The 26,510-nt window shown below is 50.5% G+C and overlaps 2 protein-coding genes across 3 annotated transcripts in view; both read left to right on the top strand.

Moving 5' to 3' along the window:
• ADAMTS13 (ADAM metallopeptidase with thrombospondin type 1 motif 13) overlaps window positions 1-5,878 on the top strand; it is a 45,755-nt gene extending 39,877 nt beyond the window's left edge. For both annotated transcript variants that reach the window (XM_075015217.1, XM_075015216.1), the window contains 3 exons: window positions 3,011-3,187; window positions 3,549-3,733; window positions 5,013-5,878. In XM_075015217.1, coding sequence (XP_074871318.1) covers window positions 3,011-3,187; window positions 3,549-3,733; window positions 5,013-5,171 — 521 coding nt within the window. In that variant the 3' untranslated portion in view covers window positions 5,172-5,878. The remainder of the gene's footprint in view (window positions 1-3,010; window positions 3,188-3,548; window positions 3,734-5,012) is intronic.
• Window positions 5,879-7,428: 1,550 nt separating this feature from the next.
• On the top strand, window positions 7,429-25,522 carry CACFD1 (calcium channel flower domain containing 1). Its single transcript, XM_075015278.1, has 5 exons — window positions 7,429-7,692; window positions 14,924-14,996; window positions 16,371-16,496; window positions 19,673-19,780; window positions 22,340-25,522. The coding sequence occupies exons 1-5, from the start codon at window positions 7,569-7,571 to the stop codon at window positions 22,431-22,433; spliced, it is 525 nt and encodes a 174-aa protein (XP_074871379.1). The 5' UTR covers window positions 7,429-7,568; the 3' UTR covers window positions 22,434-25,522.
• The last annotated feature ends 988 nt before the right edge of the window (window positions 25,523-26,510 follow it).

The following is a 26,510-nucleotide window of genomic DNA, read 5'->3' on the forward strand; positions in this document are numbered from 1 at the left end:
TCAAGAAAGATTAGGAGAAATTAGAGAGGGTCCAGAAAAGAGCAAAAAGAATGATTAAAGGTCTAGAGAACGTGACCTATGAAGTAAGGCTGAAAGAACTGGGCTTGTTTAGTTTGGAAAAGAGAAGATTGTGGGGGGCATGATAGTGGTTTTCAAGTATCTAAAAGGGTGTCATAAGGAGGAGGGAGAAAACTTGTTCTTCTTGGCCTCTGAGGATAGAACAAGAGGCAATGGGCTTAAACTGCAGCAAGGGAGGTTTAGGTTGGACATTAGGAGAAAGTTCCTAACTGTCAGGGCAGTCAAACAGTGGAATAAATTGCCTAGGGAGGTTGTGGAATCTCCATCACTGGAGATATTTAAGAACAAGTTAAAAAGATGTCTATCAGGGATGGTTTAGACAGTACTTGGTCCTGCCATTGGGGCAGGGGGCTGGACTCAATGGCCTCTCAAGGTCCTTTCCAGGCCTAATATTCTATGATTCCGTGATTCTATATGTCTTTGGGGGCTTCTATTTCACGCATCTAGTGGGAACAGCCCATTCACTCCTTCAGAGAAAAAAGCTGGTTAAGTCAATTGTAGATGGAATTGCGATAGCTGGAATTATCCATCTACAATCGACTTTAAGGTCAAGTGTAGACGTGGCCTTAGACCGCGAATTGGGAATAAATGATTTCCTAACTAGTCATCTGCTTCTCTTTTTAGCCACAGAAGTCTTCTCCTGATCAAGAATCCTCCCTACCCCATATCTCTCCAGAACTGATCTTCTGGATCTTGTCTTGTGTGTGCATGTCATGCTTATAGAGATTAGAAGATCTTCAGGGCAGAAACCATGTCATCTTTGTACAGGTTGAACCTCTCTAGTATGGCACCCTTGGGACCTGATTAGTGCCAAATGAGAGAATTTGCCAAACCACAGGAGGCCAATATTGTCTACAGCTTTGCCAACACTTCCACTGCTTACTGGCTCTTAGAAGACATTTAGGGGTAAATTACTGCTAAATAACAGCCCAGGATGAGTGGACATCCGGCTAACTAAAATCGTGCCTGATCACGGATGTTGCTGGATGAGAGAGTTACAGATTAGAGAGGTTCAGCCTGAATTCGTAAAGCACAGGCTGACATGCAGTTAGAACATAAGAACATAAGAACATAAGAATGGCCATACTGGGTCAGACCAAAGGTCCATCAAGCCCAGCATCCCATCTGCCGACGGTGGCCAATGCCAGGTGCCCCAGAGAAGGAGAACAGAAGACAAGTGATTTATCTCCTGCCATCCATCTCCTGCCCTTGTTATGAAGGCTAGGGCACCATACTTTATCCCTGGCTAATAGCCATTTATGGACCTGACCTGCAAAAATTTATCAAGCTCTTTTTTAAACCCTAATAGAGTCCTGGCCTTCACAGCCTCCTCGGGCAAGGAGTTCCACAGGTTGACTGTGCGCTGTGTGAAGAAAAATTTCCTTTTATTAGTTTTGAACCTACTACCCATCAATTTCATTTGGTGTCCCCTAGTTCTTGTATTATGGGAAAAGGTAAATAATTTTTCTATATTCACTTTCTCCACACCATTCATGATTTTATATACCTCTATCATATCGCCCCTCAATCGCCTCTTTTCCAAACTGAAAAGTCCCAGTCTCTCTAGCCTCTCCCCATATGGGACCCTTTCCAAGCCCCTAATCATCTTAGTCGCCCTTTTCTGAACCTTTTCTAATGCCAATATATCTTTTTTGAGGTGAGGAGACCACATCTGCACGCAGTACTCGAGATGTGGGCGTACCATAGTTTTATATAGGGGAAGTATGATATCTTTTGTCTTATTATCGATCCCTTTTTTAATAATTCCTAACATCCTATTTGCCTTACTAACTGCTGCTGCACACTGCGTGGATGTCTTCAGAGAACTATCCACTATAACTCCAAGATCCCTTTCCTGATCTGTCGTAGCTAAATTTGACCCCATCATGTAGTACGTGTAATTTGGGTTATTTTTTCCAACATGCATTACCTTACACTTACCCACATTAAATTTCATTTGCCATTTTGCTGCCCAATCACTCAGTTTGCTGAGATCTTTTTGTAGTTCTGCTTAAAGTATTTTTAACTATCTTAATGAAGTGCATCAATTAGTGGTGTTAGTGTAGAAATGACCACAGTGAATGAGCAAAGCCCTGGGTGATAGTGGCTCCATCTCCAAGATGAAACATAGAATCAAGGTCCTGACCAGTGGTGGCCTGTAAAGAGCACACAACGTCTTTTTAGCAAAGTATTAGCTACAGTCACCTTGTCAGCCTCCAGTGTGCACAGTTATAAACTTGCTGCTTAAAATGTCCTTGTGGTTTCATTTAGATACCCAATTCTTCTTCACCTTTTTTCTGGCGCTGCTGTGTAGCACTGTGAAACAGCTGCTGTGTTCCATGGCAGAGGTGCTCATTTCGTAATGGGCGAAGTGGTCCTTACATTCACCTCTAAAGCAATTTTGCAATTTCTTAAGAACGGCAATGTATACGTCAGTCTTTGTATCTGATGGTGGTCTCACGGCATAATGGGTTTTTTCATGGATTTGTAGCCATGAGGTGCAATATGACGTGAAAATGGTACTGCTGAGGACTTGAGATGGTGAATGGTGGGGTTTTTTTCAGTCAGTTTTTTACATCTGTCTTCCTCAAAGGGTTCACATGCTTTATCGACAGCCGCTCTTCATTCAGATCTCCCCTTGGCTACGTCTTCAGCTTTATCACTGTTTATACTGCAGAAGATCGGACTCTGTTTAAGGGAGTCATTGAAGTGTTTCCATTGACTCCCTCAGTGCTTTCTGAATTTCAGCTCATTCTAGACAACATTTTGGGGAGTCAGGCATTGCCCATTCTGACCACATTACCTCTCCTTTGATGATCATCACCTTGATGCTGAATGTTTTTGCTTTTTCACAGATGTTAGACTTTGGGACTTGCTCTGTAGAGCACTTTGTGGTAAAAGTGTCCTGTGTGACTCTTTCATTTTGTTACAGGGGAGATGGTGCTCTTTTCTGGACGGATGATGTGGCGGAGAGGCTGTAAGAAGCTGACAGTGTCATCTATAAACTCCAGGACCAACACATTGTTGGTGAGACAGCGTGTCCTCCTGCCAGGGAATGGTGTAGTTCTTGAGTACAAGAGCAAAGCAGCAGCAAGAAAATACCACCAAGGTACTTGGCTGAACTTTTCATGGTGGCTTGAGGGCAGGGGCAGGGAAAGAAGGCCCACTGAATTCCACTGTGTGGTTCATGGCTGCCCCTGGAGGCCAAAGGGTACAGGAGATGTTGAAAGTCCTCTAGGGCCCCCCAAGAATGTCAGCTGAAGGCAGAAAATTGCATGTTGGGAATAGTCCTCTCCATTGTTGTCATTCCATAGTGAAGGTGAGGCCATGCAATATGCTTACAGATGCTTTGAGATCCCCACCTGGAGGGCACTGGGGAACTTTCTAGGTGAGGATGCTTTATTTTGTATGGATGTACCCAACACAGTATTCCACATTGCTTTCTCCCCTACCCATCTTCCCCATCCCAGACTGTGATGTGCAGCTCTTTGGTCCCTGGGGTGATATAGTGAGTCCTGGACAGTTGTCAGACCCAAAACGACAAGTGGCGTGTCGGACCTTTATCGATGTGGCTCCACGGTATCGCATAGCCATCCACGCCCTCTACATGGACCTGGGGACGGAAAACAACCAAACACATGCCAATTACATCTCGGTGAGACCTCAGCCTCAGGTGGGGCACATCTAAGGCATGCTCCCATGCTCCCCTGGAGGCCCTGAGAAGTTTGCTTCTGCACTTCATGGTTCAAAGAACACTAGAAATCACATAGGTCCAGGTTCTGATCTCAATTATACCATGTAGGTCTAGAGCAGGAGTCAGCAACCAAAATAGCAAGAGCCATTTTTTCCAATTTGGTAGGAAACTCAATAATTCAAGAGCTGCAATGCATGTGAATATGAGATGGTCCTTAATGAATAACGTCAAACCATACTCTTTACAACCCCTATTTTAAGAACAGCGTGCACACAATGATTTGTAATGCGACACATGTTTTCTGCAGGATGCTCACAAACCTTTTACATATTCTGTTTCCTCACACTTTACATGTGTGTTTGTACCACTATCTTCCTGACTTTCATTCCTAAACCTATTTTATGCCAATTTTACGTCTTGTTTAATTTCAGTTTTCTTTCTTAAAATGTGTATTGCCCTTCACAGCAGGAATGCTGCAAGCTTCCTTTTCCTTTTCAAAATCAAGACTTTATTAGCAACACAATCAAAACACAGATACAATACCGTATCCCACAATGCACTGCACATATAAATGGAGAAGTTAGCCAATGTTTCAAGATCACATATCATTGGCTATTTAGATATGAGTTGTTCATTGCTGGGCTTTTAGACATTCTCTATTTATCAAAAATGATCAGGAGGGTTTATTTTTTTTTACTTTGCAATTACAGTAGGGTCTCAACATTTGCAAGGGTTCCGTGTTGAGAACCCTCGCGAATGTTGAATTTCATGAATGTGGCTCCCACCTGGAGCCCGGCTGCCGGTGCTCCTGCCTGGAGCCCTGGGGGAAGCGGTGGCTGCCAGCGCTCCTGCCTGGAGCCCTGGGGGAAGCGGTGGTTGCTGGCGCTCCTGCCCGGAGCCCCAGAGAAGCCGCTGCTTGGCTGCTCGCGAATAATTGAATTCACAAACATTAAGTTTGCGAATCATGAGACCCTACTATGTAGCATTGGGAGCCACAAAGAAGCCCTTAAATAGCTGCATGTGGCTCCCAAGCCGTAGGCTGAAGACCCCTGATTTAGAGTGACTCAACTGAAGTAACTGGGATTCTAGCTCCAACTGTTGTGACCTCCCTTCTTGTGTAATACCAGGTCCCCTGGATTGTGGGTGTTTCCCGAAGGGGTCCTGGCATAGCACAAACAATGCTCTGGCTGAAAAGAGGCAGGCAGCTCTGCAGTCATGATTCATTCCTTCCTTTGTTCAGATACGCGATGTGCACGCCATGAAGATGACAGTGTTTCGTGGGAAGCAGCTGTTCTTCTGGGAGTCGACAGGGAGCCAGGCTGAAGTTGAATTTCACGAAGGCTTTATGGAAGATCGTGTCAATTTCAGAGCAGTGTATTGGATCAGTGAGCCCAGATAAATGAAAATGAGGAGCACCCCAGGCAGGGAGCAGTGGATCAGTTAGGGGCTAGACTCCCAGATCTGCCACGGATTCACTGTCTGACTCTGGGCAAGTCATTTAACCTCTGTGCCTCAGTTTCTTCATCTGTTTTATTGGAGAAACAATACCTGTCTATGTCACAGCGCTGCTCGCTAATCTCTGCTAGCTCAAGTGAAAGACATTACATAGATACCAAACATTGTAAGTCTCTTAAAAGTGTTTTTTTCCCCATCTCCCAACTAGTACTGAGCCAACATACCTATCTGAAAAAAATAACTGGGAGAGTGAAGCACAAATCATGTCTGTGATCTGATACCACCTTTTCAGAGGGATCCATTCTGCTGTTCACAGTGGCTCAGCATCCACTGAGAAGGATGTAGGTTAGAGCAATTAGCAGCTTAACCCTCCAGCATTTTGCATTTTGGACAGCTAAACCATTCAGAATTGATGAACCTATGTTTTTTAATACTCTGGCAGAGTAGTGTAAAGAGGTCATATGGATAAATGAGAAATGGGCACAACCTGTCCTGCAGCAATAATAGTATCTGTCAATATTTAGCAAAGAACTTGTCCAGCTAATGATGAACTTGGTGTCATAATATACTCTGGCCAGAAGTTCCACAGATTAACTGTGCATTGTGCGAAGAAACACTTCCTTTCATTTGTTTTAAATCTGCTGCCTGTTAATGTCATTTGATGGCTCCTAGTTCCTGTGTTCTGAAAAGGAGTAAATGACTCTTCCTTGTGTACTTTTCCCACACCAGTCATGGTTTCAAAGACCTCTCCCCTTAGTTGTCCCTTTTCCAGACTGAAAAGTCCCAGTCTTATTAACCTCGCCTCATACAGAAGCTGTTTCATACAGCTAATTGTTGCCCTTGTCTGTACCTTTTCAAAACCACAAGTCAGACTTCAAAAATTAAGACGTTGGCTTATAAATCACAAGCTTGTTAAAAAAATGTTGGGTTCTTTTTCATTGCTTTCTGGTTTCTGAACCTTTACATCACACAGAAACCAGAAAACAATGAAAAAGCCAGGAACATTTTTAAAAAAACAAAAGCTGCAATTCTCATGTTGTCCCTTGATTCCAGGAGCAGGGGCCTTGGGAAAAATTCCAAATATTGCAAGACTTTGGACAAAAGCCTGAAAGTTGTCAGTGCCACATTTAAAAGCTGCTTTCCTCTGGTCTGTAGTGTGAATAGGAAGATTTCCAAGGAGAGGAGAGATTTTGAATGCCTGGTTGAAACACACACAAAATCCTTCTTCCCCAGAGGGATGAAGACTTTAAAAATTGCCATGTAAGATTCAGTCCTATCCACAGACCTCTGTGTCCAAGTGACTGAGCTTGAGCAGTTCTGGAACTCACTGGACTCTAACAGCCAGAGAGAAGAGAGCTGGGGTGGAGGGGGGAATGGGAGTTTTCTTGAATCCCTTTCCCACCAACCCTTTCTCATCAGCCTTAACTCAGTACATGTTTTGATGTCCATGTACAGACACACCTCCCTCATCTCTCCTACACGTTCACTCCCGGTGACAGGCCTGCATCCAGCCCCTGCCCACTGACCGCCTTGGTAGTATGTCCTAGTAGTTAGTGCAGGGCACTATGGTCAGGATTCACGGCTCTGCTGCCAGCTTTACCACTGACCCCTTAGGCAGGTCAGGTCACCTCTCTGAGGAAGCAACAGCACAGAGACATGTAACTGGCGAAGACAGTTAACCAGGCCCTTTGAGTCCCTGGTGATGGCAGGAGCACCTGCTCTCGCAGAGATGTGGGGTTGTGGGTCTGCACACAGGAACTCCTGTGTTCTCATGCCGGCTCTTACAAACACTCCCTCCGTGCTTCGGGGCCAGCTGAAAGAGGCTGGATCCCTGCAGAAGAGCAGCACGTCTACGCACTCCTCCCAGCGTGTGCATTCACACCCACGCACCCGCCGCCTCACACGCGTGCACAGGCCCTTGCACGCGCACGCGCACGCGCACGCGCACACACACACACACACAACAGCCACAAGCTCCAGCACCCCTCAGCCAGCGGCTGCCCCTCGCCGTGGCCAGGCAGGGCCCCGCCCCCTGAGCTATTTAATGGGGAGTGACATCAGAGCCCTCCCTCTGAGAAGGGAGGGGACCCACAACGCAACGCGCAGGGAGACGTGGAAGCTGCTGGTGCTGGGGGCAGAGGCTGTCCATTGTCAGCAGGAACAGGGCAGCTGTCCGGGGCCAGGCTGGCTCCACGGGGCGGTGACGAGGGGCCCAGCTGCAGGCCGGGTGTGAGGAGCTGTCACTGGCTCTGGAGCTGTCTGAGGGGTGTCCCCTCTGCAGGGGCTCAGGTGCAAAGTGGGGTGGGGGGGCTGCCCCTAAGCCCTAAGGAGGGGGCACACGATGAGCTCCCAGGAGCATCAGTTCCAACAAGCAGCCCCGGCCCCAGCTGCCTCCTCGGCTGATGACGGCATGACCTGGTGGTACAAGTGGCTGTGCAGGACCGCCGGGGTCGTCGGGGGCGTGTGTAAGTAGCTCTGAGGGCCTGGTTGCCAGGTGCCCCTGGAATAACCCCCTGGGGATGGGCCGTCCTGGATGCTGCTCTGTGCCCGTGGGCCGGAGTCTGGTGGCGAAAGTGCTCCGGTCATAGCAGCGGTTCTCTGTCTCTCCCCCTGTGTGCCTAATCGCAGGCAAAGATCCAGAAGCGCATTGTCTCGCTGCGGGAACCGGAGCAGTTTTAACCGGGCGCCTGCACTGCGTGTGCGCTTTGATTTAACCTGCCTGGGCCTCCCCACGGAGCACTTTGGGATGCCAGTGGCGGAGCATCCTTCCGTGTGCCAATTGTTACCCTGGGCCAAGTTGTGACCGACCGTCCCCTTCAGGTGAAGGGCTCCTCGGAGGCAAGGGAAGCCAGGGGTGAGGTCCCTATCCTGCTATGTGTAGCAGGCAGGTGGAGGGCACTTGGGTGTCAATGGGGCTCGTGCCTGGGCAAAGCCATCGGTGTGCAGTTTGCAGGCTGGGGAGTTTGGTTCATTGTTGCTGTTGCTCTGTTGGTGCTTGTGTGTTTCCGCTGCTTGTTTTCCTCTCTGATCTCCTGGTTCCACAGTGCATGTGTGTTACTAGTAACCCCTAAACTGAGGCCCCAAAAGGACACTATTGAGCCGTTTTGTAAAATTAGGGCTTTTATCTTTGAAACCTGCAGAAGGGAGAGGGCTTGCTGCAGGGGAGCTCTGTGCCAGCGTGTGAAATTGTGCCGCTGAAATTAATCTCTGCAGAGTGGGAAGTTGAGGCAGTTCCACCAGAGATCTTTGTACTGGGGAGGGTTGTGCTGCTACATGGCTTGACAAGAGGGACAGGTCTCAAAACCAGAAGAGACAGTCAGGATTTTCTACTCTGACCTAGCGCAGGCCAGAGAATTCCACCTGGAGTCTGTTCCTGCATGTGGCCTGTGGCTCCTGGGGAAGCGGGAGCCTCTCTTGGAAGGACGTGTGCTTTTCATCTGTTCACTGTGCTGCTGTTTCATCTCCTCCCTTCCCTTTCTCCAACTCCCCCTCCTCACTCGGTTCTTGTTCTGGAGACCAACGTACAGGGCAATGGCCTTGGTCCAGCAGACCTTGTGTTCTGCCGTAGAGGGTGGCAGGGTTGTTCTTTTGTTTGCCTCTTTGTTTGTTTGTGATACTGGCCTTTCTAGTTTAGTACAAAAGAACATGTCCCTTAACCTGAGAATGGGCTGGGGTGAGGCTGGGGCTTCAGAATTCACCGCACAGCTGAGGTACATGGGAGCAGTTGTGTTTCTGGGGCGGGGACAGGATGTACCAGAGTTGCTCAGACTGGGTGAAATTCACCTTGGTGTACAGTGCTCCTTGCAAAGCTCTCTCTACCTTACATACTATCCCAGCAGGATATCCGGAAGAGTCTCTCCAGGGCTGAGTGGGTAGGAACCGACCTCACAAGCTCCGTGCTACCACGGCTACCTGGAGGCTTCCACTCCAGCCGCGATAGCTTCAGTGGCAGCGGGCAGTCCTTGGTGAGCTGGGGTTTTTAGGAAGGGATGGTTGGGGCCACAGATATGCTGAGGGTACAGAGCTGACTGGGACAGCTGTTGTGGAGCACTAGCCAGGCCCTTCCCTTTGTCCCCTAGTTGCCAAGACAGGGGCTTGCTGGCGGCTCCATCCTCGAGGATCTGGCAGGGGCTGGAGGAAGCCCAGCAGCTGAAGTCCCGACAGCCTGGGCTGTGGGAACTGGTCAGGATGTAGAATTCTGCTGGCAGCTCCAGCCTCGAGGACTTAGCTGGACGAAGCCTGGCAGTTCCAGCCATGGGGACCAGCCGTGGCCAGGGGAACCTTGGCAGCCCCAAGGCCAGGAGGTAGCTGGGGCACAGAGCTCTGCCAGCAGCTCCAGCCCCAGGTATGCAGTTAGGGCTGGGGATCATGAGTGTGGTTTAGAAGTTATGGAATTGGGAGGAAACAAGACATTTGGGATCTTTTCCTTTATCTTCTCGTTTCTGAGCTTTTAGGGCCCACTCGGGTCACCTTGCCAATTTTTTCTGAATCAGAGGGGCTGGAAACATAGCGGGTTTAAAAAAGTCCAAGCTGCGACGCTCACCTGTGACTGGATTCTAGATGCTGGGGCTGTCTGACAAACATCAGGTGTGGCGAGAGTTGTGATCAGCTTCTTGTGCTCAGTAATTGTGTTCCAAACAAACCAGAAAGGCCAGGAAAATCCCTGGCTACACCTGCTAGATTGTTTTCCTGGTGATTTTGCTGAGCAGGGAAATTAGGATGGTGAGTGATTCCTGGGCAAGCAGTGGCAAAAATTAAAGGCAGGTAACGGAAGGGACGATTCTCTGAACCCCACGTGCTGACAATGCTTTTAGTTAGCTTGGCACCCACGTGTCATGGGTGTGGCCAAGTTTCCCGTGGTCCCATAAAGTTTGTTTCCAGCCACCGGTCCTGGCTGTCAGTGTTCTGTGCTGGTATTTAGCTGTAATTTACCCCTAAATGGCTTCTCAGAGCCCAGGAAGCAGTGGAAGTGTTGGTGAAGTTTGACGGTGTCGAAGTGTGGTTGCCAGGTGTGCAGGTTTGGAATGGAATACCCAATCGAATAGGGGCCCTGGTGCAAGGGTGGCTAGTGGGGCTTTGCGTGCTGGCTCTTCAGCTCCCATTGTCTAAGCAGCATGGCCAATGGGAGCTGCGGGGGTGGCGCCTGCAGGCGGGGAAGGCAGGCAGAGCTGCCCGGCAGTGCTTGTGCCTCTGCTTGGGCGCTGCAGGAACGTGCTGTTGCTTCCCTAAAGCCACGTGAGGTGAGGACCACCCAGAGCTTGCGCCCAGATCTGTCCTGTCCGTAGGATGGATCAGGGCAGCCGCCCCAGGCCCTGTGCTCTGGGGAGCTCTGCAGCGCCTGCCTCAACCCTCCAATGGGTGGATGGCCCCTCAAATTGATGTTAGTCATGGGGCCCGGGGCAGCCTGGGGGATTACTGAGGTGGGGGCCCAGGGCTGGCAGCAGGGGTTGGGCACCGTGCATGCAAGCCCATTGCACTCTGCAGCCATCCTCCAGCTGGGTTGCTCTGCTTCACCGTGGTGGCAGGAAACACAGCCCCCCAGACTGGCCCTGGCCTGCTCCGCTCCCCTGAGCGAGGCATGGCTTGGGGGAGCATGTTGGGGCTGGGGTGCTCCTGCCACGGGAGTGGGAGTTGGTGAGGGAGAAGACCAGACTCCTGGGTCACTTTGTCACCACGGTGCATGGGCAGGGGTGTGTCGGACTCCTGCTGCTGCCTTCCGCCGGGTCCCCGACTCCCCAGCAGAAGAGCTTTTTAAGAGCAGCTTCCACAAACACCTGTCTAGGATGGTCTTGATAATACCGATTGAACCTCTCTCGTCCAGCGCCCTCAGGACCTGACCGGTGCCAGATCAGAGAATTTGCCAGACCATGGGAGGTCAATATTGTCTAGCACATCACCAACACTTCCACTGCTTCCTGTAGGGGTAAATTACAGCTAAATACCAGCACAGAACACTGAGAGCCAGGACTGGTGGCTGGAAACAGACTTTATGGGACCACGGGAAACTTGGCTACACCCATGACATGTGGCTGTCAGGCTAACTAAAGTCATGCTGGATTACGGATGTTGCTGGATGAGAGTATCTGACTAGACAGGGTCAGCCTGTACTTAGTCCTGCTCTGAGGAGCTCTTGAGGGCCCTCCCAGTCCTATGATGCTGTGAACTCCAGAGCATTGGCTTCTGCTGGGAAGTGTTCACCGGAATGCCACGCTCCCTGTTGCTCCTTTGCAATTCAGCAAATGAAATGACCGAGCGCGAGACTTGTTCCCCACCGAAGAGCTCCTCTGTGGCCTTGAACTGGAAAAGAAGTCTTGACTGACAGCAGGCCGGTCCCTTTCGGCTGCTATGAAAGGTGTGGGTAAGAATCCAGTAGGATAAGGACAGTGCAGTGTGCTCGGGGTGACTTTGCAGAAGCGGAAAGCAGTGTTAATCGTGCCCTCTGGGGCCAGGGGACAAGTGCCAGAGCCTGTACAAATCCAATGATGATTCATCGTGCGTTTGTTGCTATCAGGAGTTTCAGGAGCTGGAGGGTTTGGTGGTCGCTGAAGCTGGTATGTGGAGGGTTAAGACAATCTCTCACTGAGCTGAGGATCATATCAAGCAGGGGTGAGCCGCACTCCAAGATTTTGGCAAGCAGTCAAGGGCTGCACTTGTGTATGTGGAGGTGCGGGGTTTGGGATGGAGGCTGGGTGCAGAAGGGAGATCAAGGTAGGGCCTGGGGTGCAGGAGAGGGGGTGTGAGATCTGGGGGTGCTTGGGAGAAGGGGGGTTGTGACCTGGCACAGGGGATTGGGGTGCAGGATCTGGGAGGGGTCTGGGTGCAGGAGAGGATGCTGGCCTGGGGAAAGGGTGTAGGAGGGGGCTTAGGGTATGGGAGCAAGTTGGGGTTCCAGTGGGTGGGGTGGGAGCCAGAGACGGGTTCTGGAGGGGAGGTATTTGCATAAGCAGCTCCTTGCTGGTAGTGCTCTGAGGCCGGGTTCCCTGCTTGCCAACAGCCTGAGCCTGCCGGCTGTTCCATGTGGCTCTCTGTACTGCGGGGGGAAGGGCTTCCCATGGTGCCCTGCCCCCAGCAAAATCTCTCAGCTCCCATTGTCCAGTTTCCAGCCAATAGGAGCTGAGAGATTTTGCTGGGGCGGAGCAGGACACAAAGCTGTCCCCACGCTGCTGCTGTAGGGGCACGGGTTGGATTAAAGGCTCTGGGGCGGGAACTTGCCCGCCCTGGTATAGAGGCATTGTGCAGTCAGGTTTGTTTGAAGGGTGTTCACTGGCTCATAATGAGGACCCCCAAATCCTAATTGTTTTTAACTGTACGCCCGGAAGTTGTTAACTCCAGTGCCTAGGCCAAATTTCTGCTCCAGTTCTGGCATTCTGCCCTCTCACTTCTCTCTGTGGCTTCCTCTGAATGTGGGATCTCTCTAAACTTCCTGCCCTTGTGCAGCGCTGCTGTGAGGGGTGAGTATCAGCTGCCGTGTTCCACCCCAGAGGTGGCTGTGTTTCCGTGGTGGGTGCAGTGATTCCCCCAATATAACCAGCCTGTCGCTTTGAATGGGCTTTGGAATGACAGATGCTACGTGACTGGAAAGTGGTTCCTGCTTAGGGTAATCATGCACTCTCTTAGGGGCGGTGTGAAGCCCTGGATTTAACTTTGTCCACCTCCACTGCTGCCAAGCTGGTACTTTTATCTGCTAAGGTGTATCAAGGACAAGCAGCGCAGCTGTCTTGCTCTGTATTTGTGTCAGCAGCTGGCCCTGCTAGCCTAGCCTGCTTGCAGCGGAGCACACATATGCTCCTCCAGCAGATAGCTTAGGAAGCCTTGGACAAGACCTCTCCTGAACCCTTCAGGTTGTTTCCGTTTCTTGTTACTTCTTGTATCCTTAGGAGAGAGGGTGCTGAACTGGGACTCATGGGACCTGGCATCTGTGCCTGGTTCTGCCACTGGTTTGGTGGGTGACTTTGGGGAAGTCATGCCCCTGCTCTGTGCCTCAGTTTCCCCATCTGTGGAATAAGGATAATGATCCTGATCTCTACCGTAAAGCACACTGAGGTGTAGGATGTGCGGCACTAGATCAGAGCTGTTGTTATTTCTCCTTTGACTACTCTGCTCCCTGGCTGACCTCTTGCACTGACTCCTCATTACTTTGGATTGTATTAGTCTCCTTCAAATACCTCTAATGGCCCTGTTTAGAAAATTGCACTCCTTAGTGTTTCCCAAAGGCTGGGCTCCGTTGTCAAGCATGGGAGGTCCTGACTGCCTGTGTGATACCAACTCTCTGAATTTGAGCAAGTCGCTTTGCCGCTCTGGGCCTCGGTTTCCCCATCTGTGAAAAGTGCTAATTCCATCCTAAGTGGGCTGTGGGGGTTCATCAATTATTGCTTTAAACACTCCCCCACATTTCTCTCTGGTTTTTAAGATGAGTCAGAAATGCCCTTGATACCCCCCAGGCAAGACAGTGACCCCTGTGCACTCTCACCTTTGGAAATCCTTAACGTTGAGTAGTTCACAGCTTGCAAATCCAGAGAGATGCCAGTTGTTAGCGTAGCTTCAGCTGAAAAAAATAGCGGCCCCTGTATTAACCTTAAGAGACCCTATTTTAGTGGGAGTTTTGTGAAGCCTTATTTCTTACTGAGCCAGCAGCTGGCTGTGACTTACACACAGGTGGCCCCTCCTCCAACACTGGGGCTCTGGTTACACTGGGCATAATGGTATCTTCTTATTGTTAATTGAGCAGCCTGGCTGTATCGAATGCAGGGCACCTTTTGCAAGTTTAATGAGCAGCGAGGTAAATGCATGCACTCTGGGCTCGCCAACTGCGGGCGGCTCCCTTTTCTGGCATTATACACTCAAGGCCTCCTGTGTTATGCTGAGGCTCTATCAAACATCTGCTTCCATATCTGAAGGAAGAAGGCCGGGTTCTGTGCTGGGTTCCATGGCCCAGAGTATCTCTGTGTAAATCTCTATAGCTCTGGAGAAGGTGCTCTGAATTTACAGTGCTGTTGAGGAGGGCAGAATTTGGCCCATTTGTTGATTCTGCTCTCGGTTCACTGCAGACTGCGGCTGCTTTTTTAGTGTAACTGTTCACGCCTTGCAAAAGATGCTGCTGTCGGAAGGCCCTTCTGCCAGCAGGTAGCTTGTTATGTACCCTGGGGTTGGTTACACCTCCCTCAACATTTTTCAGTAAATGAAAACAGAAGCTGCCTTAAATGGACTTAATTTAAAAGCAAACACACGGGGTTCTGTGTAACCCTGGGTGTCCAGGGAGAAACAAGCCTAAAGGATGAGTGGCCTGAGGCAAAGGCACCCCTGTGTTCCTGCCATACCCATGTTGGGAATAAAGCCCATCACTTGATTCCCAATCATTCTAGCCCTTCTCTCCACCCTTTAGCGTGGAATGGTATATGCTGTCATTTGTGGCTCAGTAGTGGCTACAGGTGCCAATGGGATTTAGAGCCCTATTGTGCTAGGTGCTGTACATGTAAGTAATGAGAGAACGTCTCTGACCTGGTGAGTTTAATACAGGATGATTAAGGAAAGCATTGGTGCAGAGACTTGCCCAAGGGCATACAGTAGGTCAGTGGCAGAGCCAGTACTCCAACCCACTATTCCAGACCAGCGCCCTATCCACCCAAATGCTCCGCTACCTCTCTGCGCTTAGTGGTTTATTTTTCACACATTCAAATCAGTCTCTTTGCTTTTAAGCCTGTGCACTTGCTGGCCTTTGGAACTGCGTGACCATCAATCCCCTGAACATAGCAGCGGGCGTGTGGATGATGTAAGTACGTTGTTCTTCTCTCATAGCTCCAGCCTGGAATTTTGAATAACCATTTGGCAGGGCAGGCGAGAGAGTGGCACTTTATGGGCAAAGAACTTGGCACTCGCATTGTGCAAAAACCACCCATGGCTGCAAGAGAGCACAGTCTGTCCTGTGGACAGGAGGGTCTCACCCCTGCTGGGGTGTGAGGCTGCTGGGCAGAGTAATCTCTATTTTTTTCCATCCGGGGTGGGATAAATTTTGTTATGTGCACCAAGGCATGGGGGGATGTGCACCACCAAGAGAAACACAGGTTGCCAGCTGTGGGTGCTCTGCTGATCAGCTGGTCAGCCCCTGTCTCTCACCTGGGTGACCACCCACGCACTCAGCTTACAGGGAACACTGCGCTGGGGTTAGCCTGGCGTGCAGATCCTCCCTGATCTTGCTGCCTGTGACTGTTGGAGACCCTCATCAAGGCTAACAGGCGCATCCTGCCTGCCAGAAGTCAGCCTTCCTTCCTGAAGTGCCCCTGGCTGCAGATATCACAGGCTTCTGCATCTGATGCTACAAGGCTTGTGTGCAAATCGCGGCAGTTACCCAGCGTTTCCCCAGCAGGGCTTCGGCTGGGAGGGGTTTGAAGAAGCTGCTGTGGAGGATGCTGGTGACCAGTGTTCCCTGTAAACTGAGCACTTGGGTGACTGCTCAGGAGAGAGTCACTGCCCAGTTGATTAGCAGAGCTCCCACAGCTGGCCGCCTGTGTTTCTACTGGTAGTGCACATCGGCACACACCTGGGTGCACATAACAAAATTTATTTCGCCGATGGATGGAAAAAATTAGAGGGAACCCTGCTAACCTGCCCAAGTGGTACACTGCACTGCCGACTCCCCCTGTAAGGTGCCACTTGTGGAGGAGGTGTGCATCAGGAGAGTGGGTGTAGACTGGGCATTTTCACCCTGTCTGGACCAACCTGTGACCTGCATGTAACTTACTCCCCCATTTACACCCCTGCTGAACCAGGCTCTCAGGGCAGCATCCTCGGTAGCACCAGCCTCCGTCTCCGTGTCCCTGAAGGCTGGTGGCAGCTCTAACGCACCCAGCTGAGCTCAGTTCTCCAGGGTCATTCCCCTCTCACAGGATGGCAGGGTGCAGTCTGCTGGCTGCATGCCCCCATGGGGGTCCGTCTGAAAGGAGCAGTCCCACTTCAGTGGGACTGCTGGCCACAGGAGCGGAGGAGGAAGCCAAGTCTGACCCCATGTAATAGAATCGCGCAGCCCATAAAGAACTGGAGCTGTCTGGGTTCCGGGCAGATGTGTGACTGGATTCCCAGCCGTGGGACTCAAGTCCCCCCTGCAGAATGCCCTGATAGTTTGACTCTCATTTGTTTTGTGCTGCAGGTTAAACGCCTTTATCCTGTTTCTATGCGAAGCGCCGTTCTGCTGCCAGTTTATCGAGTTTGCAAACGCGGTGTCGGCGCGGGCAGACAGGCTCCGGCCCTGGCAGAAAGCTGCCTTCTACTGTGGGTAAGAACAGTTGGCCGGCTCCAGAGGGAGGGGGCTGGCTGAGGCATTGAACAAACCGTTTAGTGGGTTTGGTATGCAGGTGCTGGATGGCGTTGGTGGCCTGTGACATATGGACTGAGCCGGTGGTCTCTTTTGGCCTTGAACTCTAGAAGTATATCTACACTGTGCCTGAAAGACAGCCTCCCAGCCCGTACGCCTGCTGTTTTTATCATCCGTGGATGGAATACACTTTATTCCAAGCACCAAGCCACGTGCAGATGTACACCACCAATAGAAACGTGTTTTGAGCACTCTGGTAACCATGGGCGGCACATGAATCTCCCCTGGGTGGCTGCCGAAGTGCTTACCTGACTAGGAGCACTGATCCCAGCCCAGACACACTGGCTTCACTCGGACTGGCCTATTCAACAGAATTGTAGAATTAGCATAGACTCATAGGTTGGAAGAGACCTCAGTCCAACCCCCTGCTGAAAGCAGGACCAGTCGCAACAAAAGCACCCCAGCCAGGGCTCTGTCAAGCCAGGACTTAAAGACTTCTAGGGACGGAGGTTCCACCACCTCTCTAGGTAACACATTCCAGAGTTTCACCGCTCTTCTAGTGAAATAGTTTTTCCAGTCTCCAGCATAGACCTCCCCCACTGCCGTTGAGACCATTGCTCCTTGTTTCTGCCGTCTGTTACCACACTGCAGCCCTACAACCAGGTCAGAGTAGCTGCCTGAGCTTGGACCCAGGGGGTCAGGCAGGCTTGGACTTGGGTGTTTGGCCCGAGCCTCTTCCAATGGTGCAGCATCCACACTGGTATTCTTAACTTGAGCTTCTCTGTTCAGGCGGGGAGGTGCTGTCCCTGCTGCAGTGTAGAGGTATCCTAGGACTGATTCTGCCCTTGCTCCCACTGGTGTAAATCAGGGGGACTCCAACGAAATCAGTGCATTGTTTTGTATTAAGGTATTATTTATTGAAATATTATGAGGGAAGACTGAAAGAACTGGCCTTGTTTAGTTTAGAAAAGAAGACCGAGGGGGACATATCGGTTTTCAAGTACGTAAAAGAGGGTTGTTACAAGGAGGAGGAAGGAAAATTGTTCTCTTTGGCCTCTGAGGCTAGGACAAGAAGCAATGGGCTTAAACTGCAGCAAGGGAGGTTTAGGTTGGACATTAGGAAGAACGTCCTGTCAGGATGGTTAAACACTGGGATAAATTGCCTAGGGAGGTTGTAGACTCTCCATCACTGGAGATATGTAAGAGCAGGCTGGATAAATAGCTAATGGGGATGGTCTCTAGAAGGTGTTTGGCCCTGCCGCAGGGCAGGGGGCTGGACTGGATGACCTCTTAAGTTCCCTTCCAGTTCTGGTGTTCTATAATTCTGATATGTAAAAGACAGTTGAGCTGGGCAGACCCAGGAAACAGCCCATCCTTGCCCTGGAGGATTTGAAATTACCTCCGTTTCGGGACCCTTTTCAGTTGGTGACCCTCAGACACTCTGAGGGGCAAAGCCCTGAGGAAGGGGCACCACATAGATACCCCCTCCCAGGGAAGGGACTGTGCTTGCAGCGTTTGCCCTGCTTTTCCTTTGGTTCTGGAGAAAGAGGCTGAGCAGCAGCTGGTCACTGCCCACCATGTGTGAGCCCATCTGCTCTGCCAGGCCGGTGGGTGGAGGAGCTCTGGTTCTGCCCATCCCTGTGAGGAGGGGGCTGTGCTGGACTCAGCAGAAATGACGGCAGAATTCAGCCCTTAGCAGCGAGGTCAGTCCAGGGTGTGACTGAGCCGGCGCATTGCTTCCAGAGGGAGAGGAGCAAAGCCACGCGCAGCTGGTAGTAATAGGGCCCCACACTGCCCTGGAGTGTACTGAAATGGTGGAGGGTCCCCACAATGCTCTTGGGTTGGTTGTGGCCTAAGTAGCCAGTGTTGTGGATGTGTTGCACGGAAAGGGTGTGATTTCTTCAAAGCATTGCTCAGACTCGGGACCCGGCCTCTAATGGGGTCACAGGCCTGTTCGGGGTTATGGTACTGCCAGCCTCACTTTTTTGCTGCTGCTGGTGGGTTGTGCTGCCATCAGAGCTGGGCGCCGGGCAGCAGCAATCTCTCTGTTTTGCTGTCACAGCTGGCTGGCCAGAGAAATGCAGCTGCTGGCTGGGCACCCAGCTCTGAGTAGTGCTGTCCACCCCGGCCTGCCGATGGGGGTGCAAAGTGGGCAGTTTCCTCAGAGCCTGGAGCTTCAGCCACTGCTGCTGCTAGTTTGACAGCAGTGGTGGCTGGAGCGCTGGGCCCCTTTGAAATGCTGCAGCTGTGAAGGGGAGGGAGGGACCCAGCACTGCGTTCTGAGTAGCACTGAGGGCTGAATGACCTAGGCCCCACCCCTTCTGCCATTGACCCCACCCCCCTTCCACCTCGTACCGTGGCTGTCGGCCCTGCCGTGTTGACCGGTGGCAGCAGAAAAGCGAGGCCGGCGTGGGATTTGAAGTGCCACCATTACTTCTCCACTGCTGCCCATGGTCCACACCACCTTCAGAGCTGGCCACCTGGGCAACAGCCACCACTCTCTGCTCTCTCTTCATAGCTGGGCAGCTGGAGACCCTATTTCACACCAGATTTCACTGCTTGTGACATTTTCCCAGCTCAGCATTTGGGGGACCCTTAATTGGGAGTCTGAGTCTGAACAATTGCAGGAGCCGTAGGCTTCAAGCATGAATAAAAGAATAAACGAGAGAGAAGAATTGGCTGGGTTAAAGGTAGTGACCCTGGAAATATCAGCTCTGCCTTATGCAAGGCTTGGGAATTAGAGAAGTAAGATTCACTGGAAACCAGGGGCAGGGGGCAGCCCTGGTGAAAGTTCAGGAACCAGTGTTGCTTAGTTACTCCAGCCTAGAGGCAGCCGGGTCTTCAGAACTTGGTCAGAGCTTTGTCTTTGTTCCTTTGGAGCTACACTGGGACAGGCAGCCGCCTTTCAGGCCTGGCTTCGATGCGAGTATTTTGGGCAGTGCTCGTAGCTGTACGGCATTGACCTGATGGGTGCAGTTAACACCTCTGAACTCTAATGAAACGCCTGTGTGGACACGGAGTCACAGGAACCCTTAATAAACCTACCAGGGTGGGAATTCCAACACAGGCACCAAGGGGAGCCCGTGGGGATTGTTTCACAGCTGACTCTCTCTCTCTCTCTCTCTCTCTCTCTGCAGGATGGCGGTGTTTCCCGTCATACTCAGTCTGACGCTGACCACGCTGCTGGGCAATGCTATTGCTTTTGCAACAGGAGTGCTGTACGGCTTGTCGGCGGTGGGCAAAAAGTAAGGGAGAAAGTGCTTCATTTCACCTAGAGCACGGGGGGAGGCTGGCCCTGGGGCCTGGGCCCTGACTTGCTAGAGCACAGCCTGTTGGCTTCAGCGGGGCTGCAGGGTGGCTGGACAGTGTGTGCTCTGTCCGGGCCCTGCGGCGCAGATGTATGATGATACCTGCAGCCGTTAAGGATCAGGCAAACAGTACCGTCCTCTGGAACAGCCCACTCATGCATCTGACGACGCTGGTCTTTGCCCACGGAAGCTCATGCTCCAAAATGTCTGTTAGTCTATAAGGCGCCATAGGACTTCTTGTTTTAATCTGAGCAGCAGGGTGTGGGGCTCAGAGGGCATCATGGAGAGGATATCTTAAGAGAGCGAACATCTTTCTGAGTACACCAGGCCTTTGTCTCCACAGCAGCTTATTCTGAAATGACTCTGCTGCACACAAAATGCATTTCGAAATAGCCCTCAGCTCTTTCAAAATAGAGCGTCTACGCACATAGGCCTTGGCCAAACCTTCAAAATGGCTGTGCTAATGGCCAAATTGAAGAATACTAATGAGGTGCTGAACTGAATATTCAGCGCCTCGTTAGCCTTCGCACACTTCCAGCTGTGGCTCTTTGAAAGCACTGCTTTCGAACACGCACAGCTCGGCGTGGCTACACAGGGGTCCTTTTCGAAAGGACCCTGCACATTTTGAGATCCCCTTATTTCTTCTGTATTAAGGATGGGAGGGGGTCAAATGTGCGGGATCCTTTGTAGCCGTGCCAAGCCGCCCACATTCGAAAGCGGCGCTTTTGAAGCGCCGCAGCCGGAAGCGTGTGAATGCTGATGAAGCGCTGAATATTCAATTCAGCGCCTCATTAGCATTCTTCGATTTGGCCGTTAGCATGGCCATTTCGGAGGTTTGGCCAAGTGTGGCCACAGCCTCAGAGCCTATTTTGAGATACAGCCATTGGATGCACTACGGCTTATTTCAAAATAGCCCCTATCCCTGACTGCACAGCCCCTCTTTTTAAATAGGCACTATGCCTTGTAGAATGAGGTTTACCTATTTTGAAGTAAGCCAACTGCTATTTTGAAATCATTGCGTTGTGTAGACGCTCGGGTAGTTATTTTGATGTAACAGCCCTAGGAGAGCCAGGGTCAGTGTGCCCTTATAATCAGGCATGTTGGCCCCTGGGGCATCTCCTTGTGGCTGAGTGGCAGGGGTTAGCTCTTGCCCCATCTGGCGTGCCTTTCCTTGCTCATACTGTGCTGTCTGGGACTTGGGGGTCTTCCTCTTTGTGACTCAGCCCCAGGCCATATCACTGTTTGGTCCTCCCCTTCCAGGGTGTGCAGGTGCCCCTGGACAAGCTGTCTGTGTGCTGTGTCAGGCTGGGTGCAGTGACACTTCCTCAGCGGTTGCTAGGGGAACAACCAGCTACTCGGAGTTCCAGTCCAGGGATGCTCTGTCTTGCAGTCCCGGATGACTCAAACTTAGACTGTCCCCGTTTCCTTGAGCTCTGCTCTACCTCACGTCTCTGTCTCTGCCTCTGGGTTTGCCAGATTGAGCATCCTTCGCTCCCAGTGGCTTCTTGCAGTCTCAGGGTGGGATCATAGGAGTTACTCTCCCATAGGACTCCTCTTTGTCCCTAGCCAGTTCCCTGCCTCTAGGGAGTAACTACAGAGCTGCCTCCTTCATTGCCCTCTTGTACAAGCACAGCTGGCTTCAACTTTTCAGTTAAGCTTTATCCAGCCCTGTCTCTCTTCTGGCTGCAGCCTACAAGGTTAATTGGCCCTTTTTAACCTGCTCAGACCTCATGTGATGTGGACCCACCCTTTCAGTCCTAAACTCCCACCATGGGAGCCTGCAACACACATCAGCAAGTTTTTAAAGGGACCCTTTCGGGTTTAGAACCTTGTGCGTGTTTTTCACAATCTCCTTGCCGGTATTACTCACAACGCCTTACAACATTAAAACCCCCTCTGAACTCCTTTTATGCCATTCGTTTGCGTTCCGCAGCCCAAAGGAAGTACCGGTCATCTTCACTTTCACAGTCTTGGTTGGTTTCATGTTCTGCTGCTCGTGGTGCTAAGCCGGCGTCTGAGCAGCAAACACTGCCGGAGACAACAGCCCCATGAGAACCCACATTTTCATGTCTCAGAGCAGTTGGAGGGGGCCCAGGCTCTAGGGAACCTCTGCTTTGCGTTGCTGACCAGACTTCAGTGGTGAAGCTAAATTGTCCCAGCTGAGATGACTGCACATCTCCGTTACAAAACAGGCTCTGTTGAGATGGACTTAGATTCTGCAGCTGACCAGGTCCATAGTATAGTGTCTTTGGATTCCAATGGGAGCAGGCTCAGGCACCTAAGGAGCTTGTAACTGACCCCCCCCCACTGTCATTCCCAATTCTCCTCTGAGTATTGAGCTTTTCTCCATAGCGATTATTTACTCTTTGTCTCCTGGTGCTACTGGGATACCCCACTGTGAATCAGGGATGCCCTGTGCTTTGTGCTGCACACAAACACAACAAGCAGTCCTGCACCATGGAGCTTATGTTCTCATGCTGTCCCTTCTCTCCGCAGAGGGGATGCCATTTCCTATGCAAGAATCCAGCAGCAGCAGAAGCAAACGGATGAGGAGAAGCTAACAGGGACTCTGGAGGGGGAGGCGCTGTAGATTCCCTCTGGATGCCCACCTTTGGAGCCACGTCCTCCTGGAATGGAAACTTTTAAAGCACAACAGAAATCTGTTCTGATGTGAAACTGATCAACTCTTCTATCAGTTCCTTGGTGAGCTTTGCAAACACCCTGGTATCTACAATTCCAAGGCGCCAGAGGTGACCCCCTGGCCCTCCAAAATAACCTTGGAAGATCCCCAAAGGGAGGAATCTCGGGCTGTAAGTATTGCACAGGGCAGCTAGAAAGGTGCAGGTTTCAAAGGGAGGAAGCGTCTCATGATTAGCTCCCTGTCCAGCCCAGGTTATACCCAGCACCAAAGGTCTGGAACTTTCATCTCAGCTGAGTTTTCAAGTGCTGCTCAACAAGCTGGTATTACCTACCCATCACCGGCGCTCGTGGGGGATTTGCCGGAGAACTTGTGGTGGGCCAGGATTCCACTTGGCAGGATATCCTGAGAATGAATGGGAAGAGGAACCCATCATGGAAACTCAGGAGCTGTGCGGTGTAGATATGTGGCTTCTGAAAAGGGAATTGGGAACACTGAGCAATTTCTCCCCCATCCCCAACTGAGATGGTTTCCCCCTTTCCAGAGACCACTATGGGACCAGTTCTTTGTCCTGCTGGAGTGAAGGGGCCCCAGCAGGTTAAAGTCTGGCTTTTTGGGCATTACGAGTGTTACGCGCTGTACTGCGGTACGGATATTTTAGGGTGTGTTATGGTAATGTAGGGGTGTATGATCCAATGCAGAGGCCTGAATGGATTGTGTTAGGAACTAATTGATCCTTGGTGTTGCTTTACTGTAGGGGTTTAGATGAGGTGTAGTGAGCTTGGGAATTACTGCTGTGTAGCAAAGTTCTGTGGGTTTTAATGAGCTATTACTGTACGTGGCAAAAATTACAGCACAAAGGTAACTTCAGGCAATAACAAACCTTCCAGAGACCTGTTCTGGAGGCCACAAAGGTTAATGGAGAGACGCCCGTAATCTTTGGCTGGATTTTGGACCAGGTCCTAATGCATGTAAAAAACAGTCTCCACGTGGCTTTGAATACAGCTGCAGGCAGCGGCTGCCGTGTCTAGAGGACTTAAACCAGATCAGCGCCTCAGCTTCTCTTCATAGGGATTTTTTTTTCCCTTTTCCTGTTACCCCTCACTCTTTCCCCCGGGAAGGGGCAGTAGGAATTTCTTACACTCAGCAGAAATGAGGGTAACATTCCTTGAGCTGAGCAGAACGTTGCTGGTCCTGCCCCTGTAAACTGTGATGTACATAACTGGTACAGTCCCCTTGCTCAGGTGCCCATATTTGGATTTTTACTCTTAAACCTCATTAGGTGCTCTATGGACTCTGCTGCAGAGTCTGTCCCTACATATGCGGGACGGACTCTCTTGTTCCGTCCTGCACCAATATCAGCATTAAGGTCCATGCCAAAAAGCAAGTGGCTGGCAGCCACCTATGTTGTTGCTGCAGGCAGGTCGCATGCTTTTCCCTGCAAGTCATGAGATGCCTCCCATCTGGGAAGCAGTCTAGGCTGCGTCCTCCTTGTGAGATGAACCCTCTCAGTGGAAATTCTCTCCTACTTCCATAGCACCCTTATACCCCCCCCTCCCACCCTGCCCTCTCATCCTGAGCCTCTGGGCAGGTCACGAGGCAGGCAGTCTCCCACAGGCTCAGGGCATTCATTACACCCAGCAGCGTGGGCACAGCCAGCCCACTTCTGCTCACATTGTTCTCCCCTGCTTAAGTTTTTTGTTCCAAGCTGCTGCCACTTGGGAGAGCCATTGCTCACAAATGGACCTCCGACTGGTCTGGCTAGATGCTGCATTCTGTTTGCAGCGGTTGCGTCCGATAGCGAGCCTTGTGATCGGGTGATTTTCTTTTAAACTGACCATAAAGGCCTCCTGGAGCCACTAGACAAAGAGCAGATAAAAGTGACATTAGCTCTAACCTGGCATCTTGGATATTGACACCCAAATTCTGCTCTCTGCTATGCCAGAGTCGCCCAGACTCATTCCACTGAGCTCTGCAGCTGACTCTGGAGTTATGCTGGTTTAGCAGAGAGCAAAGTGTGACTATTGGCGCAGGAAGAAAAGGCAACATAACAGCATTGTGGGTTTGAATGAGCTATTACTGTACACTACACTTAGAGGCAACGAAGGGTCCTGTGGCACCTTATAGACTAACAGAAAAGTTTAGAGCATGAGCTTTCGTGAGTTAACTCACTTCTTCAGATGTGTTAATTCACTTCTTCACGAAAGCTCATGCTCTAAACTTTTCTGTTAGTCTATAAGGTGCCACAGGACCCTTCGTTGCTGCTACAGATCCAGACTAACACGGCTACCCCTCTGATACACTTAGAGGGTTTCCACATCCCGCAGGTGTAATCAAACACATTGAATTATTCGTCACTTCCTGGTTTGCCCCATTGCTGTGCACTGTTAAACTGCTGCCGGGTCTATTTTAGAGCAGGGCTTGGATTCTCAGTGGTGCAATTTTGGGATTTTTGTGGCAGGGAAAAAAATGCTCTTAAATAATTAACATGAATCAGACTTGCTTTTTGCTTGGGCATACAGGCTCTGATCTTGCTTCTGTTCACCCACTGATGAAGCTCCCATTGATATCAGTGGTGCAGGATCAAATCAAATGCACATTCACCTCTTTTGTGCAGGATGAACTACAGAACCGGGTTCTTTGATATAACAGGCTCTGTGAAGAGTGCTCGGATTGCATTCCTGATTTGGTTCTTTTCCGTAGGGTGTGCATCATTCCCCAAATCCAGTTCCCTGTAGTCTCAGCACCGATCCCTACAGTATTCTCCTTCTCCCATCTCTTCTGATCACAACTTTAAACTGAATTTATTATTTTGCTTGATACTTTTTGTTCTGGTTGGGAAGTGAAAAAATAATTTATTCTGGGGTATTTAAGTACTTCTGTTGGGACAGTTCTCACTGGGTATCAGAGGAAACGGTACTTAAGAGAGGACAGTGCTTTACTATAATTCAAGGGAATGTTTAATTTTAGGTGTCTCTCTCTCTGGGCAAAGAGAGGAGCCCTAGTTACTGTAAAAAAAAAAAAAAAAAAAAAAAAAGCTTGACACTACTGCTTCAGTCTGACCAGTTGCTTTCCAGAGCAGAGTCAGTGGTTGAAATGACCCTTTAAAGTAGCATCCACAGCATGGCTGATGCCATCTGTACAACAAACAAACTCAGACATGGTTGTGGCTAACACAGATCCTACAGCTATTGAAGGCACTGTCAAAACTTCCCCTGATCTCAGCAGGAGCAGGGTTGGGCTGGATCTTGTGGAAAAAACAGGCTGGTGGTTTTATTCTGCTAGTGCGGTGTTTCTCAACCAGGGGTATGTTTACCCTTACGGGTGCACCAAGGTCTTCCAGCGGGTGCTTCAACTCATCTAGTGATTTGCCTAGTTTTACAACAGGCTACATAAAAACGCTAGGGAAGTCATTTCAATCTAAAAGTTCATTCAGACAATGATTTGTTTCTACTACTTCATATGCCTTACGCTGAGTAAGTACAATATTTCTGTTCCACTTCATGTATTTGATAATGAGAAGGTAGAAAGCCAGTAAGCTGGCAGTAGTGGTCTTCTGTGAGATTTTTGCATGTTTTTGTAAGTAAGTCGTTTTTAAGCGAGGGGTAACTTGGTGGGATGCAAAACAACTCTGACTCCTGCAAAGGGGACAGTAATCTGGAAAGGTCGAATGACACTTGTTTCAAGACCTCAGATTACCCTAGGACCATGGTTCTCAACCGGTGGTACGCGCACCCTAAGGGGTATGTGAGAGAAGTCTGGGGGTGCTCAGAATTTTTATTTTTAAAAGGGGTACTTTATAAAAAAAAGAGTTAAGAAACACTGCATGAGTGTGTATGCTGTGGAGAGAGATGATGGTGCCTCCTAAGATTACTGGGGACAAAACTTCAGCTGGTGTAAATTGGTATCACTCCATTAAAGTCAAAGGAGCTATGCAGATTTGCAGCAGCTGTGAATCTAGCCCCTGGTTTATTGCTGACAGACTCATGAACAGGCGTATGTCCCTGCAGCTCAATCTTTAGCAGCCAT

The sequence above is a fragment of the Carettochelys insculpta genome, chromosome 21, assembly GCF_033958435.1.
Source record: "Carettochelys insculpta isolate YL-2023 chromosome 21, ASM3395843v1, whole genome shotgun sequence".
Taxonomy (NCBI): Eukaryota; Metazoa; Chordata; order Testudines; family Carettochelyidae; genus Carettochelys; species Carettochelys insculpta.

Bases quoted from the DNA above. Each gene is read 5' to 3' on its own strand.
- CACFD1 (XM_075015278.1), top strand. From the start codon at position 7,569: ATGAGCTCCCAGGAGCATCAGTTCCAACAAGCAGCCCCGGCCCCAGCT. The intron at 14,997-16,370 runs GTAAGTACGTTG...TTTGTGCTGCAG, and splicing joins GCAGCGGGCGTGTGGATGAT to GTTAAACGCCTTTATCCTGT. The intron at 19,781-22,339 runs GTAAGGGAGAAA...TTCTCTCCGCAG, and splicing joins TTGTCGGCGGTGGGCAAAAA to AGGGGATGCCATTTCCTATG.